Below are 17,348 nucleotides of genomic sequence, written 5' to 3'. Positions count from 1 at the left end.
AGCTCAACTGGTATTCCATCACCTCCACTATCTTTGTTTGTAGTGATGCTTCTTAAGGCCCACTTGACTTCACAGTCCAGAATGTCTGGCTCTAGATAGGTGATCACACCATCGTGATTATTTTGGTCGTGAAGATCTTTTTTTGTACAGTTCTTCTGTGTTTGCCTTGGAAACGAACAGAGATCATTCTGTCGTTTTTGAGATTGCATCCAAGTACTGCATTTCGGACTCTCTTGTTGACTATGATGGCTACTCCATTTCTTCTAAGGGATTCCTGCCCACAGTAGTAGATATAATCATTACAATAACCTCAGATAATTAAAGTACACATGAAGTACTACAGGTACACACGAGAGGGAAAAGAGACAACCCTCTGGGCTACAGAGGTGTCAGGGAAGCACCCTACAGGGGATGACACGTGAACTGTTACTAACGGGTAATGCGGAAGTTCACCAGGTAAGGGAGATGGAGAGGATGTAACTGGAAGACCCAAAACATAACACACTGAGTGTGTACCTAGTCGCTCAGTCATGTCCGACTCTTTGTGATCCCACGGACTCTAGCCCACCAGGCTCCTTCACCCATGGGATTTTTCAGGTGAGAATACTGGAGTGGGTTGCCATTTCCTTCTCCAGGGGATCTTCCTGACCCAAGGATCAAACCCGAGTCTCCTGTGTCTCCTATTTTGCAGGTGGATTCTTTACCTGCTGAGCCACCGGGGAAGCCCCAAAGCACTGAGAGGTAGTGACAAAACTCAGCGTGGGTAAAAAGGTAAAAGAATGGGGAAGCCAAGGCTGGAAATGCAGGAGCCAGGCAATGGACAGCCACAGGGATGTGAAGCAGGAAGCTGACAGGCTCAGATTTATGTTTTGGTTAAAAAAAAAGTGTTTACTTCAGCTTAAAGGATTAAGAAAAAGGGGTAAAGAGGAAAACTGCTCTGCTGCTGCTGCTAAGTCACTTCAGCCGTGTCCGACTCTGTGTGACCCCATTGACAGCAGCCCACCAGGCTCCCCCGTCCCTGGGATTCTCCAGGCAGGAACACTGGAGTGGGTTGCCATTTCCTTCTCCAATGCATGAAAGTGAAAAGTGAGAGTGAAGTTGCTCAGTCGTGTCCAACTCCTAGCGACCCCATGGACTGCAGCCCACCAGGCTCCTCCGTCCATGGGATTTTCCAGGCAAGAGTACTGGAGTGGGGTGCCATTGCCTTCTCCAAAGAGGAAAACTAGAACAATCCAAAAAAGGACTGATCAGGTGACAGATGATGAAGTTCTAATGACAAGGGAGATGACACATGATGTCCTGGAAGTGAGAATACCCTGGAAGTCAGGAGACCTGGGATTCTGGATGGGTAAAGCTCATTTGTTTCTCTCTTCTTTCCATGGAGAATCAAGAGTGTGACGACAAGCATACATTGGGTGCTGGAGAAACCAAGATGATGTGGCCCAGCTCTTATACACCAAGAGCTAACATCCTCATAGGGAAGAAGGGGTGAAAAGGGGCTATTTTTATTTCCCAGCGTGCCTTCCTCTCCTTCTTTGGTGTTAACAGGGCTCCAATTTCCCTTTGGGAAAAACCCTCCATCTCTGACCTACCCTCCCTGCAATCTGAGTGAGAATGGTCATACTCCAACCCTACCCCACAAGTGGGTGAGGGAACTAGGCCAGGCTGATAGAAGCATCTCAATACCCTGAACACAAGGACTGATTTGGGGAGAGAAACATGCCTCTAACCAGGCCAATAAGATCACACCTGGGGGAGTCAGAACCAGTAAAGAAGACATCACCACCTTCTTCTGAGATCCTATGGGCTTAAGACCACACACCCCCAGGACTGTCAGAGTCCTCTTATACCATCAGGGGAGCGCCTATCTAGCATGAAGTCACCAGAGAAAAGCCAAGCCAAGAAACAGGGAAAAAGAGTGATCCGATGACATCTTTCGAGAAACTGGATTCGGCCATGTGCTTATCCTTGACATCTAAGTTGTCAGTCAATAAATTCCCTTTTTTGCCACAGTGAGTTTGTTTGCGATTTTGCCAGTTGTATGTGAAAGAGTGCTGACTAATTCAGGGGAGAGACACAGAATCCTATAACTGCAATACACTGTGAGGGGTACAATCACAAGGACCCCTTGTGATTTATATGGTACAAGGAGCACCAGGCGAATGCAATCAATTCCATTTGGAGGTAAGGTAAGTTAAAGAAACGTTCACAAAGGAGGTGATGTTTCAGTGAAGTCCTCAAGAATTAGTCATCTGGCAACAGGATAAGGGGCAAAAGAAGATTCCGTGCAGGAGAAACAGAAGCAGAGGGAAGGAAGTAGGGAAAAACATGGAACGTTTGGGGAAGAAAAGACAGTCCACTATTCTAAAGCACTAAGTTCACAGCAGAAACATTGCGCAGGAACGTATATGTTCTGGGGGTGAATCAATGGGTGACCAAATCAGACCTTAACCTCTCATTTAATCTCTCTAGACCACAGTTGCTTCATAGGCAAAATAAGGTAGATCAAGGGGGAAAAAAAAATCAATGGAAATTGACAAATGTTAAAAGACCTTACCTGCTGATAGAATTCATCATCTTTGGGGGTCAGGTAGGGAAGCCACGTGTCTTCAAGCTCTTCAAGAAGCCTCAGTTTCTGTTTAAAAATAATGATTATAGGTGACTAAATTATAAACAGACTCAAAATATAAGACAATGTCTTCTTTTTTTTAACTTTTTATTTTGCATTGGGGGTACAGCCAATTAACAAACAATGTGAAAGTTTCAGGTGAACAGCAAAGGGGCTCAGTCACACACATACATGTATCCATTCTCCCTCCAAACCCCCTCCCGTCCAGGCTGACAATGCCTTATTTTTCTAATAAAAGAATACCCTCCAAAAGTTAGCCAACTTAAATGTATAAACTTTAGAGGAAAAAGCTAGCCAAAAGTCAGTTATAAAATGTATCAACTTAATTACATATGCATTTAAATTACATCATATAAAATATTAACTTAGAAATAATTATTTTATTCACTCTCACATTTCAGGAAGCAATTTGCTTCACTCTTTAATACCAAGATCTTCTTCTTCATTGCTAGAGTCATCTTTTGAGTCATCTCATACAGTTTTCCAGAACAAACCTTCCTATCTGTAAAAACCGCTTAAGACAGCAGTTTGTAAATCCTTACTTTCACTGAAAATACCCAACTAAGCCACAAGGATCCAGGGTCAAAGTATATGAATTATTTGTTCATCTTGTAAACATTTATTTGAGATCGTATCCACTTCCATATTACTTTTTAAAAGTAATCTTTTATCTCTAGAATAATTACTAAACCTATGTTGAGCATCTTTGCCTCTTTTCTTTTCCAATTTGATAAATCTTTTCAAGCACCTACAACCAGCACTCATGAGGCTATCTCAAGACACGGTGTCTTCCCCAAACAGTACCAGGCAGTTCAAACAAAGTAACTAAGAGAGGACCCCATATTATAACACACTTTATAAGGAATCAAATACATCTGAGATGACACCTTTCTTATGAGGGATTTTTTTCAAAGAATATCTGACCTTATATTCAAGCATGTATGATATATTTGTATATATGCATATGTAGCACATAAATAGTATATATGTTTATTATATATGTATGTATGTGTGTATATATATATGTATATGTGTATATATATATGTTGGAGAAGACTCTTGAGAGTCCCTTGGACTGCAAGGAGATCCAACCAGTCCATCCTAAAGGAAATCAGTCCTGAATATTCATTGGAAGAACTGATGCTGAAGGTGAAGCTCCATTACTTTGGCCACCTGATGTGAGGAACTGACTCATTTGAAAAGACCCTGATGCTGAGAAAGATTGAAGGCAGGAGAAGAAGGGGATGACAGATGATGAGATGGTTGGATGGCGTCACCGACTCAATGGACATGAGTTTGAGTAAGCTCCGGGAGTTGGTGATGGACAGGGAAGCCTGGCGTGCTGCAGTCCATGGGGTCGCAAAGAGTCAGACATGACTGAGCAACTGAATGGAACTAAACTGATGTTTATTGATGCTTTCGAACTGTGGTGCTGGAGAAGACTCCTGAGAGTCAGTCCCTTGGAGAACAAGGAGATCAAACCAGTCAATCTCAAGGGAAATGAACCCTGAATATTCGTTTGAAGGACTGATGCTGAAATTGAAACTCCAGTATTTTGATCATCTGATGCAAACAGCTGACTCATCGGAAAAGCCTCTGATGCTGGGAAAGGTTGAGGGCAGAAGGAGAAGAGGGCATCAGAGGATGCAATGGCTGAAGGGCATCACCGATGCAATGAACATGAACTTGGGCAAACTTCAGGAGATGGTGAGGAACAGAGAAGCCTTGCGTGCCGCACTCCATGGGGTCACAAAGAGTTAGACATGACTGGGCGAGTGAACAACAACAACAATGTGTATACAGACACACAGACACACAGAAATCATCTGGGTGCTACAGAAATCTTCTGAAGGACAAAAAAACAGAAAAGGCAGAAACAATTGATTTTCAAATAAAACTGCAATGCAATGCATATTCAGGCTGTTATCAGCCATTGAGGAACAATTTTAAGAATTAAAAAATGGTATACCTTACTCTGGGTTAATGCAGCGCTAAGCCCTAAAGCAGGACTTGGAAAACACAGACTAGACTTTAGCCTCAACCCACCCCAACGGGCACTGTCTTTACGCAGTGGACAACCTGCTAACCCAGACAGAGGGGCCCTGAGAATCACCTTCCCCACGTCTGCACAGCCTTCTCACTAACCCATCAGAGAGTGCTTGTGTGCCAAGTCGCTTCAGTTGTGTCCAACTCTTTGCAACCCCATGGACTATACCCACCAGGCTCCTCTGTCCATGGGATTCTCCAGACAAGAATAATGGAGTGGGTTGCCATGACCTTCTTCAGGGGATCTTCCTGGCCTAGGGATCGAATCCGCATCTCCTGTGGCTCCTGCATTGCAGGCAGATTCTTTACTGCTGAGCCACCAGGGAAGCCCCAACCCATCACAGAGTAGTCCAGAGCAAACACCCTATTGGGCAGAACTCAAGTTATTTCCAGATCTTTTGTATAATTATCCAAAGTGAATAAAGAGAGAGAGGGGAAAAAAAAAAAAAGAGGGAAGAGAAAAATAGCAACCACTTGACCTAAGAGAGACAAAACAGTAAATTTACTCTTATGCAAAATTCTAGCCCGTCTATCTAATTAAACTTTCTGCTTTGTCTAATGCTACTCTAAAAGTAGTTTTTCATTTGTGATAATAAGACTGGCTTACCAGTTAAAATGGGGCTTCCCTGATGGCTCAGTGGTAAAGACCGCCTGCTAACACAGGAGACCAGGGTTCGACCCCTGGCCTGGGACAATCCCCTGGCGAAGGAAATGGCAACTCACTCCAGTATTCTTGTCTGGGAAATCCCACAGACAGGGGAGCCTGGCAGGCTACACTCCATGGGGTCGTCCAAAGAGTCAAGAAATGCCTTAGAAACTAAATGACAACAACAACCAGTTAAACTATGAAGAGTTTTCCTTTATGAAAGACCTATCATACTAACACAAAAACATTGGTTTAGATAAATCACTGGCTAAGTGGTGTATCTGTTTTCTGCATCAGCCGTTATTTGAGACACAGAAAGAGCTAATGATGTTTCCACGCCTATACTCGTACATTTATGAACTCCAGCACAAACTGACTCAAAATCTACACCTCAATTTTCACTTCAAGCTCAGGAAAGCCTGCATTTTCCTATGACTCTTTTACCAGTCCTTTCTACAGACAGAACATTTAAATGCCAAAAAAAAAAAAAAAAATTTTTTTAATGTTTAAAATATGTTTAAAAGCCTTGATGATCGAAATGCACATGATATCTCAGACCTTGAGATGGCTCCACCTTACAAATACCACCTTAAAATCTCCTCAGGAGAACCAAAAAAGCTAATCTGTATACAAGAAGGAACACAACCATACAGATTCATATTAGGAATTACATATTCCACCTTGACCAGATTAAACAGCAAGAGACCTGGCCCAAAGAAGAAAAAGCACCCCTGGAGGATGAAATTCTGTTTATAATTACTGTTTATACTTGTTTCTACTTCAGCTGAATTATTATAAAAACAATCAGCTCAGTTGAGGTCCAGTGTGTCAGACAGACATAAAACATTATAACCTGGAAGGCTCTATTGAGAGGATAAAATTCTTTTTTATATAACGATAGAAGGAAATGGCAACCCACTCCACTGTTCTTGCCTGGAGAATCCCAGGGACGGGGGAGCCTGGTGGGCTGCCGTCTATGGGGTCGCACAGAGTCGGACACGACTGATGTGACTTAGCAGCAACAGAAGTCTATACCTGTTCATCTCAAATTCTGCTCCTCCCCCTCCCTTTTCCTTCTGGCAACTGTAAGTTTCTTTCCTATGACTGTGAGTCTATTCTGTTTGTAAATCACTTGGATCATTTTTTTAAGATTCCATACCTAAGTCACATCATGTGACATCTGTCTTTCACTACCTGACTTACTTCACGCAGTATGACAATTTCTAGGTCCTTCCATGTTGCTGCAAATGGCATTATTTCATCATCTAATCGCTCAGTGATATTCCATTGTATATATGTGCCATGTCTTCTTTATGCATTCCTCTGTGGATGGACACTCAGGTTGCTTCCATGTCTTGGCTACTATAAGTAGTGCTGCTCTGAACACTGGGGTGCACGTGTCCAAAAGGATAAAATTCTACAAGAATATCCCTATCATAGAGCAAGCAGAATATAAGTGGTCTCCCTCCCCTGGCAATTTTAACACTGTGAGCATTGTTATATCTCTATGACAGGAGAGAACAGGCCACATTCGACTTAAGGCCACATGGATGAAATCTGCTCTATACATCAACATTCACAACCTGTAATTCTACTGATTAACTAATGAAATCAATTATAAATGATTGATTTATAACTTAAAGCAATAACTTAAGTTGATAAATCACTATCAACTTAAAAAGAAGTTTGGGGCATATTTGCCTTGGTGAACTCAATCCGGAATGATTATTAAACTGCTTATGAACATCACACATTTCTTAAAAATTAACATTGCTTTAAGAAGAGGCAAAGTCATGCAGGCAGAACAATGGAGAAACAAGCCTTCTCATACTCAGGAATGCAAAATAGCACAATCTCAATGCATGGCACAGACAATTCCTATCAGAATTCAAATCTATTCCCTTTGACCCCCAAATCCTACTTCTAAAGATTTTTTTTTATGGGTACCATGTTCAGAAGAATGTACATACACCAGATCACAACTGGCAGAACAGAAGCTTGCTGCTGTTGCTGCTGCTGCTAAGTCGCTTCAGTCGTGTCCGACTCTGTGCGACCCCAGAGACAGCAGCCCATCAGGCTTCCCCGTCCCTGGGATTCTCCAGGCAAGAACACTGGAGTGGGTTGCCATTTCCTTCTCCAATGCATGAAAGTGAAAAGTGAAAGCGAAGTCGTTCAGTCATGTCTGACTCTTAGCGACCCCATGGACTGCAGCCTACCAGGCTCCTCCGTCCATGGGATTTTCCAGGCAAGAGTACTGGAGTGGGTTGCCATTGCCCTCTCCGAACAGAAGCTTAGAAACATACTAAAAACCACTTAACTGTATGCTTTGAAAGGTTGAATTTTATGGTGTGTGAATTAACTAAAAAAAAAAAAAAAAGATTAGAAACAATGCCAGTGTATGTCCATAGAAGACGGTTAAATAAATGGTGGTACATCCACACGATGAATACAACACAACAGTCAACAAGAATGAGGAGGCTCCCTTCAGTGACATAAACAGCTTTCCAGGATACCTCGGGACGTGAAAGGCAAGGGACAAACCATCTGCTTGTATTTGCATAAAGAAACATAAAGGATTTGTGAGAAACTATTTAAGTGGTTCTTTCTCGGGGACGAGGGCTTCCCGGGTGGCTCAGTGGTAAAGACTTCACCTGCAATGCAGGAGATATGCAGGAGACGTGAGTTTGATCCCTGGGTTGGGAAGATCCCCTGGAGGAGGAAATGGCAACCCATTCCAGTATTCTTCCCTGGAGAATGCAATGGACAGAGGAGCTTGGTGGGCTACAGTCCATGGGGCCACAGAGTCACACGTGACTGAGTGACTGAGCAAGCACGCACATGTGCTGTCAGGGACAGGGGTGGGAAACGACAACTAGAAGGGACCACAGATAGAGCAAGACAAGACGGAAGATTTCTTTCTGTATTGTTTTGATTTCTGAACTCTGTAAACATATTGCCTATTCAACATATGTCCAGTTATCAACTCAAGTATTTGTTGCCGTTCAGCCACTAAGTGGTGTCCAGCTCTTTGCGACCTCATGGACTGCAGCTCGCCAGGCTTCCCTGTCCTCCACTATCTCCACTACCTCTTGGAGTTTGCTCAAGTATATTACCAATTAATTCTTCACGTGGAACTCAATATAAAGATGAAGACAATGTGATTTGGGGCTTTATTTTAGAAAGTGCAGATATTTGTGATGCATGATAAAGTATTTCAGAGAGAGACTCGAGGACTAGCACAGTAGAGTGAAGAGGGGAAAGAAAAACAGCTCTGACAATTTCTTTGTGTCAACTGTCAAGCAGTTGGTAAACAGACACAATATTCAAATGCACTCTGGAGTGGAGGCAGAAGCGGCTCCTGTTTGACTGTCAGATCTGGCTAACGGCTGCTCCTCAGCCTGAGATACAGATAAATACACACAGCTGGGCCCTCCAGCACACCGCTCTGCTCACAGGCGTCTCTGCTGTCACCCTAGTGTTAAATACATCAAGCAGCTCACGAATGTCACATAGAAAGCCAGAGGGAGAGCAAAGCTGGCTCTCCCACCTGCAGGAGGAGCATCTCAAGACCCTTCCATGAGGGCTACACCCATCTACCTCCACAGCTCCTGCAAGGAAAGGATAGCTAGACACAGGCCTTAGGTAAATCATGGGTGCGACTGTGCTCAGTCACATCCGACTGTTTGTGACCCTATGGATTGTAACCCACCACGCTGCTCTGTCCACAGGATTTCCCAGGCAAGAATACTGGAGTGTGTTGACAGTTCTTACTCAAGGGGATCTTCCCAACCTGGGGATCAAACTCTCATCTCCTGTGTCACTTGCACTGGCAGACAGATTCTTTACACTGCCACCACCTGGCAAGCCCATGCTGCTGCTGCTAAGTCGCTTCAGTCGTGTCCAACTCTGTGCGACCCCACAGACAGCAGCCCACCAGGCTCCCCCGTCCCTGGGATTCTCCAGGCAAGAACACTGGAGTGGGTTGCCATTTCCTTCTCCAATGCATGAAAGGGAAAAGTGAAAGTGAAGTTGCTCAGTCATGTCCGACTCTTAGAGACCCTGTGGACTGCAGCCTACCAGGTTCCTCCGTCCATGGGATTTTCCAGGCAAGAGTACTTGAGTGGGGTGCCATCGCCTTCTCCAGGGAAGCCCATATCACAACTCAAAACCATAAAGGCTGGATGTCAAAAACTTTATCCCTAGTAAGATTCTGACTCACTGTGAAAAACTAACTTGTACCTGAGTTTCCATATCTTATCAAATAGGCATATAGTTTGCAAATCTTACAGTAATTACATAGAAAGATTAACTAGATCATGACTTGTAATGGGAAGGTGTATCTCACCTACAAATGAAGTGTATTTTCCCACTGCTGTCGCTTTGGCTTCATCAGATTATGTAAACAGCTGTTCTTCATACATTTTTCATTTTCCACATAATTTTTACACTAGGAATCATATTTTGTCAGGTTCAGTAAAAAATAAACTTTATCTGAGTCTTCAAGATACAATCACAAATAAAAGTTTATGAAAGTTCACTATAAAAATAATCACCTAATCTTCTGAGGGTCTCAAATAATAAGTGGGAAAAGTGACTGAGTGCTTCGGCAGGGCCTTAGTGAGAAAGGAAAGCCTCCCCGAGGAAGACTCTTCAAAACTAATACCAGAAAGACAAGTGAGAAGTAGCTAAGCCAAAAGAAGTATAAATAAATATTTCATGTATCCATGTGACATGTTTGTTTTAAAAAGAAAAAGTATCTCACCAAAGAGCGTTCAAGGGACTTCCTGGAGGTCCAGTGGTTAAGACTCCAGACTCCCAATGCAGGGGACACAGGTTCAATCCATGGTCAGGGAACTAGTTCCCTCATGTACCATGGTGTGGCCAACAGTAGAATTTGCATCCTAATTCTATCATTTCCTACATGTAGTACCACACCTGAATCAAGCTCTCCAAACCTCACTTTACTTATCTATAAAAAACCCTGCTTCACAGGGTATTGTGAAGATTAAATAAAATTGATCATATATTAGTACATTTTAGAAATTATAAACTATGCAGCTATTAGGCAAATAGTATTCAAATGGAGGAAGGGTCCACAACAAAACTGGAGCACCGAAGAAGCCTGTTAGTTCTAACACCAGTACTACAGGCCTACATGTATGATTTGGGATTAGTTTCTTATCTCCCTGTGACATATATATGAAGCAGTACATATAGAGATCTAAGAATGTCACCAAGCACATAAAAAACCCTCAATACACTTTGGCAACCACTTGCTGCTATCATTTACCCATTTCCAAAAAGGACAACTTCACTTATTACTTGTGAATTATCTACAAGCAATTCTGTGTATAACCCATCAAATGTCATAGATCAATGCCACATAAGAAACTCAGATACTTATTTTCCTGGACAAACTACAGAAGAACTGTCTAACACTCCATGAAACTGTATATATATAAAATGCCTCAATTAACTACAGTGGTGATAAAAATAAAAATTGCTGTGAAATTTTAGAACAGATGATAAAACAAAGCCTCATCCAGAGACATAAAGTGACTGGCAAGAAATTACACTACTGGTCACAACTCATAATCTCATTTCCTAAGTATAAAGGTCATTTCCACTACACTATACCACACAACCCTAAGATTAGAGAAATCCGATCTTTCAAGAAATGTTCGATTTTTCACTATTAAAATTTTTAAAAAACCATATATAAATGCAAACACTTTACACAATTTTAATTAAAATCAATGCTACTTTTAAAATTTAAAACCAATGCTACTTTAAAAATTTTAAACTATAATCACTACTTTTGGACTCTCAAGTCCTCACTGCTTTGGTAGTTCTACAATGCTTTCAAAAATTTGGTTTTTTAATCATTTCTTGTTCAGTTTCTAATAATGGGAGCCTATGCTGTAGTAGACTAAAAATCGAGCCACAGTTTAAAAAAAAACAAAAACATAAACCACAAAGCAGGACAAATTCTCAGGAAGATTCTGCCTCAAGAGTGGTACAAAGTTAGCCCTGGACTACCGCTCTGCTCCTTTATAAACAACTTAAAAGTAAGACTGAAAGGATCACACTAGTCAAAAACTATTACGCATGGAAAGGAAGACAACACTATAAGGCAAGGTAATATGACTGATAAAGAAGATAAAAGTCAATCAATGGGAACTGTCGCCAAAATGGAACAGATGACAGAATTATTGTAGTAGACAAGTACAGTAAAAATAGCAATATAACTGCAGATCATAAGTTCAAGAAGTTGGGAAAAGATGGAACATGGTTAACAGAGAAAAAGAAATCAAGCTTCCATTTGTCCTTCAAAAATGAAGAAAAAGACTTTTCCAGACAAACACTGAGGGAATTCATCTTCACTAGATCTGCCGTATAAGAAATGCTGAAAGGAATTCTGTAAACTGTACTGAAAGAACACTAAGGAACACAGAAATATACAACACACTGATAACATATACAGTAAAATCCAAAATTCCAATACTGTAACATGGTGATGTGCTAATCACTTATCTCTAGTATAAAGGTGGGTTAACCACTTATCTTTCTTTAGTTCTTCTTCACTTTCTGCCGTAGGGTGGTGTGTGTCATCTACATATCTGAGGTTACTGATATTTCTCCTGGCAATCTTGATTCCACTTTGTGCTTCATCCAGCCTGGCATTTTGCATGATGTACTCTGCATAGAAGTTAAATACGCAGGGTGACAATATACAGCCTTGACCTATTACTTTCCCAGTTAGGAAATCAGTCTGTTGCTCCATGTCCAGTTCTAACTGTTGCTTCCTGACCTGCACACAGATTTCTCAGGAGGCAGGTAAGGAAGTCCAGTATTCCCATCTTTTACAAATGTCCACAGTTTGTTGTGATCCACAGAGTCAAAGGCTTTGGGGTAATCAATAAAGCAGAAGTAGATGTTTTTCTGGTATTCTTTTGCTTTTTCGATGTTCCAACGGATGTTGGCAATTTGATCTCTGGTTCCTCTACCTTTTCTAAATCCACCTTGAACATCTGTAAGTTTGCGGATCATGTACTATTGAAGCCTGACTTGGAGAATTTTGAGCATTACTTTCCTAGCGTGTGAGATGAGCGCAATTGTGCGGTAGTTTAAGCATTCTTTGGCATTGCTTTTCTTTGGGATTGGATTGAAAACTGACCTTTTCCAGTCCTGTGGCCACTGCTGAGTTTTCCAAATTTGCTGGCATATTGAGTGCAGCACTTTCACAGCATCATCTTTCAGGATTTGGAATAGCTCAACTGGAATTCTATCACCTCCACTAGCTTTGTTCGTAGTGATGCTTTCTAAGGCCCACTTGACTTCACATTCCAGGATGTCTGGCTCTAGGTGAGTGATCACACCATCGTGATTATCTGGGTAGTGAACATCTTTTTTGTACAGTTCTTCTGTGTATTCTTGCCACCTCTTCTTAATATCTTCTGCTTCTGTTAGGTCCATATCATTTCTGTCCTTTATCGAGCCCATCTTTGCATGAAATATTCCCTTGGTATCTCTAATTTTCTTGAAGAGATCTCTAGTCTTTCCCATTCGTTGTTTTCCTCTATTTCTTTGCATTGATTGCTGAGGAAGGCTTTCTTATCTCTCCTTGCTATTCTTTGGAACTCTGCATTCAGATGCTTATATCTTTCCTTTTCTCCTTTGCTTTTCGATTCTCTTCTTTTCACAGCTATTTGTAAGGCCTCCTCAGACAGCCATTTTGCTTTTTTGCATTTCTTTTTCTTGGGGATTGTCTTGATCCCTGTCTCCTGTACAATGACACGAACCTCCATCCATAGTTCGTCAGGCACTCTATCAGATCTAGTCCCTTAAATCTATTTCTCACTTCCATTGTATAATCATAAGGGATTTGATTTAGGTCTTACCTGAATGGTCTAGTGGTTTTCCCTACTTTCTTCAATTTAAGTCTAAATTTGGCATAAAGGAGTTCATGATCTAAGCCACAGTCAGCTCCCGGTCTGTTTTTGCTGACTATATAGAGCTTCTCCATCTTTGGCTGCAAAGAAAATAATCAATCTGATTTCGGTTGTTGACCATCTGGTGATGTCCATGTGTACAGTCTTCTCTTGTGTTGTTGGAAGAGGGTGTTTGCTATGACCAGTGTGTTCTCTTGGCAAAACTCTATTAGCCTTTGCCCTGCTTCATTCCATACTCCAAGACCAAATGACTTTCATTCTCTTTTTCTGGTCTCTTTTTAGACTTGGTTGGAATCTCTCCATCTTTTCTCCCAAGTCTTCTGACTGCTTTCTCTTTTTTGCAGTCTTTTGTCTCCGTATAATATATTCTAAGCGAACTCCTCAGTACTCTCTTCCAATTCATCAGTTCTCTTTCCAGCTGTGTCTGGGCTAAAGTTAATCCCATCTATTGAGTTTATGACATCTATGACTATACTTTTCATTTTCGAAATCTGTACCTGGCTCTTTTTTACGTAAAGTTGCTCCTGTTCCATTTTTGGATATTTGGGGGGCATTTTTAGATCTCATTTTTATCAGTATGATGTCTTTCCTAATTCTTTTGAATTTCTTGAACATGATTATTTCAGTCTTTCATTGACTTTTCTATAAAATTAATCTCATCTGAAATGGATTTTTATTCACATTGTTTATTCTATTTGTGCTTTCCTAAGTATTTCAGTATTTTGTTCTGAAGACTGATTTTGAGTGGGTGGCTTTTTGTCTTTCCTTTTTACTCCCTCCTCTCGCTTCCCACGTGTGTTCACCTTTCCCTCCATAATGGTTCAGCAGTTCCCTCCACGATAATCCTATACCACCAGTCCAGGACTAAGCCTCATACAGTGGTGATTCAGAGCACAACAGTCTCTCCCCCATCACTCCAAAATCAATCAGTCTGATTCAATTTCTACTCTTAAAGGTTTAGGGATCTTCTCCTGCCCCTCAAAACGCATAGCTCCATGGAGCTACGTTCCTGACATGGCAATCTTTTTTCAGTCTTCTTTTGTGAAAGGTATAACTTCACCTCCACCCTTGGCTTCACACAGTAAGCCTAGTTCTGGTCCCATCTCAAGTGGTAGACCTTGGTCCCTGTGATCCATAGGACCTAAACTCACTTTTTGTTTCCATACCAGAAGCCCTTGCAGCGCCACAGTTTCAATCCAGCTTATCCCTTTATGTTTTGCTCTCTTTCTGGCCAACAACAACATCTCTGTAAGCCCAGCTATGACTCTTTTATTACTTTCTTTTCTTTTAATGTGTTACCTGTCATTGACATGTGTTTGGAACAGAAGGCAAACACAAACTGTGAGCTTAACTGTAGCATATAACAAGAAGGCACAAATGATTTCTTAATGATAAAAATCCTAAGTAGGAGATTCACTAGGTCAAAAGGCATGCTCTTTTAAAGCCTCTTGATTCAGATTGTGAAACTGCCCTCCAGGAAAATGGTATCTATTTCAACCCATCAACAGACAGTAACCATTTCTTCATATACTCAAATACCAGTTATTATCAAACTTTTACATCTTAAGCTAGTTGACAAATGAAAAAACAAGTTCATACTAATTTATACTTCTTTGTTATTCAGGTGGAGTAACTTCTCATGTTAATTGCCATTTGCAGTAGCTCTTCTGTGAATTGCTTGTTTATGTCTTTTCTCTCTATTTTTTTCCTTTGCTGTTCTATATCTAAGAATCTATACTTTGTGTCCACATAAAGACAATGAATCTGGGTCTTATGCAAGTTGATTAGTTAGAATTCATTTCTCCTTCATTCTTTTATGATATGCACCTTTCTAACAAATTACTTAGTTACTAATGGAGTTCACCTCTCTTGCATCAAGCTATCAAGCTACATTTTCCAGCACTTTTAAAATATCCTCCCTAAGATAGCACCTTTCCCTACATGTCATACTTTGTCAAGCACTCCACAAAGTTAGCATTCCTTCACCTCATAAATTATCTTTCGAGGAAATTTTTTTTTAAATAAGCAAAATGACATGTACAAAATATATACTTTAGCTCTTCATATAATAATTTGAATAGCAAAACCTGTTTACCTCACCAACTTGATCTTAAGTTCCCACCCATGATCATTAATGTTAAGAATGTAGTCCAAGTTTTAAAAGAGAAGAAAGTTTCCTGAAGAGAAAAATTTCTATGATAAAAAGCAGCTAAACAGGCTCTAAAAAGAAATAAAAGTCAAGTTACCTCGCTGGTGGTCCAGTGGCTAAGACTCCGTGCTTCCAATGCAGGGGCCTGGGTTCGATCCCTAGTCAGGGAACTAGACCCTATATGTCGCAACTAAGAAATCCACATGCTACAATCAAGATCAAAGATCCCACGTGTCACAACTAAGACCCCGTGAAGTCAAGTAAGTAAAAATAAAGAAAAGAAAGAGAAAAAAGTAAAGAACGAGAAAAAATAAGCTGAGGAATATACTGAAAGTTTGGGGGAAGTGCAGTTTACACATGTGAAGGATATAATATTAATATCAAAGTAACAAATGTCTTTAGTAAAAGGTTGGGTTCTTCGTTCAAGGATAATAACTCAGAAGTCTAATGTCTTCTGACTTCCTTTGGAGTAGCTGCCTTATAATTTCCTTGAGCCACTTCCAAGTATTCTACTGAAAACAGAGATAATCACTTACCCAAGATTTTTCTCCACAATCAAAGTATTGCCCTTAATTTTACAAGAGCAAGGGCAATACCCTTCCAAACCATGAGAGAGATAACAGATTAATTAAAACTCTTTCATGGCCACTGTACCTACATTCTAGCTCCAAAGACCTAATAATGGACCGCTTACATTTTCAAGCGGAAAAAAGACTCCTCTGGGCCACACTTGTTTGTATGAAAAAAGCAAATTCTCTCAATCATGGTTCAATCTTCAGGGAACTTTCTACCTGGAAATTTGATACCTGAGTCGTCTACTCCAAGGTCAGAGCACGGAGCTCTGCGAGATATCACCATGTGTCTTGCCCAGCTTAGCAGTAGTCTGATCAAACTAAGCACTTTCCCGCAAGCAGTCCAATTGTAAATAATCACACTTGAGACCAGTAGGATGTCTGACTTCTTTGTCATTTTGCAAAGCTTTAACCATTATACCATGATCAAACAACCTGCCACGGGAAAGCAGAATGTACATGGTGTTGCAGTAAAAACATGAGGAAGTGACCTCAGTGACTGTCCATTTAATTATTCTTAGCTCTCCACTGTCCCTCTCTGCAGTTCCACAGCAAGTGCTGCATAATCAAACATTAAACACTTCCCCTTGTGTAGCCACAACTGAATTATGCAAGACATGATATATTACTTCAACAACAACAACAGAAATCCCTCAGCTGCTGACACAGCTACAGCAACTAATAGTTTCTGCCTAGCAGTGATGAAAAGTTTAAAGGAAATAAAAATGCCTAAAAGAATAAGTTATTTAATAACTATTTTAGAGGTCTATAATACAAAGTAGATGTTTCTTTTTGTTTTCATTTATCCATTCCCAGGATTCCAGGAAGTCAATACACACTCTTTATTATCAAAATTTCTTGATAGAGGTATTGAGCAAAACCCTATAACTTCACCAGCATACATTTAATTTTATTTCAATATGTGCATTTTATGTTTACAAGTTTCCTTTTCCAATTATATCACACATGAAAAATTACCACTGCTGGCTTGTCTTGATAAAAAGTAAATAATAATTCTAATGAAGTTATTCTTCTTCTGCAAATATGCTAAGGCTTGCAGCCTAACCTAACCGTCACATGTGTTAATGTCAATGTGCTGTAAAACATAAAACTCCAACCTGAGATACAATAAGCAGAGGAATGGGATTCCCTGGCAGCTCAGCGGCAAAGAATCCGCCTGCCAATGCAGGAGACATGGGTTCGATCCCTGGGTCAGGAAGATTCCCTGGAGAAGGAAATGGAAACCCACTCCCATGTTCTTGTCTGGAAAATCCCACAGACAGAGGAGCCTCAGTTGGACATGATTTGGTAACTAAACAACAAACAAAGCAGAGAACTAGTCTTTCTACTTACT

General features: G+C 40.8%; 1 protein-coding gene across 4 annotated transcripts in view; it reads right to left on the bottom strand.

The window, feature by feature from the left end:
• Positions 1 to 17,348, bottom strand: part of FTO (FTO alpha-ketoglutarate dependent dioxygenase) — a 424,275-nt gene that overhangs the window by 312,282 nt on the left and 94,645 nt on the right. For all 4 annotated transcript variants that reach the window (XM_070771936.1, XM_070771935.1, XM_019979409.2 and 1 more), the window contains one exon: positions 2,558 to 2,635. In XM_070771936.1, coding sequence (XP_070628037.1) covers positions 2,558 to 2,635 — 78 coding nt within the window. The remainder of the gene's footprint in view (positions 1 to 2,557; positions 2,636 to 17,348) is intronic.

The sequence above is a fragment of the Bos indicus genome, chromosome 18 (genome assembly GCF_029378745.1).
Source record: "Bos indicus isolate NIAB-ARS_2022 breed Sahiwal x Tharparkar chromosome 18, NIAB-ARS_B.indTharparkar_mat_pri_1.0, whole genome shotgun sequence".
Classification (NCBI taxonomy): domain Eukaryota; kingdom Metazoa; phylum Chordata; class Mammalia; order Artiodactyla; family Bovidae; genus Bos; species Bos indicus.
The sequence above is the reverse complement of the archived record's forward strand: the minus strand, read 5'-3'. Positions and strand labels throughout refer to the sequence as shown.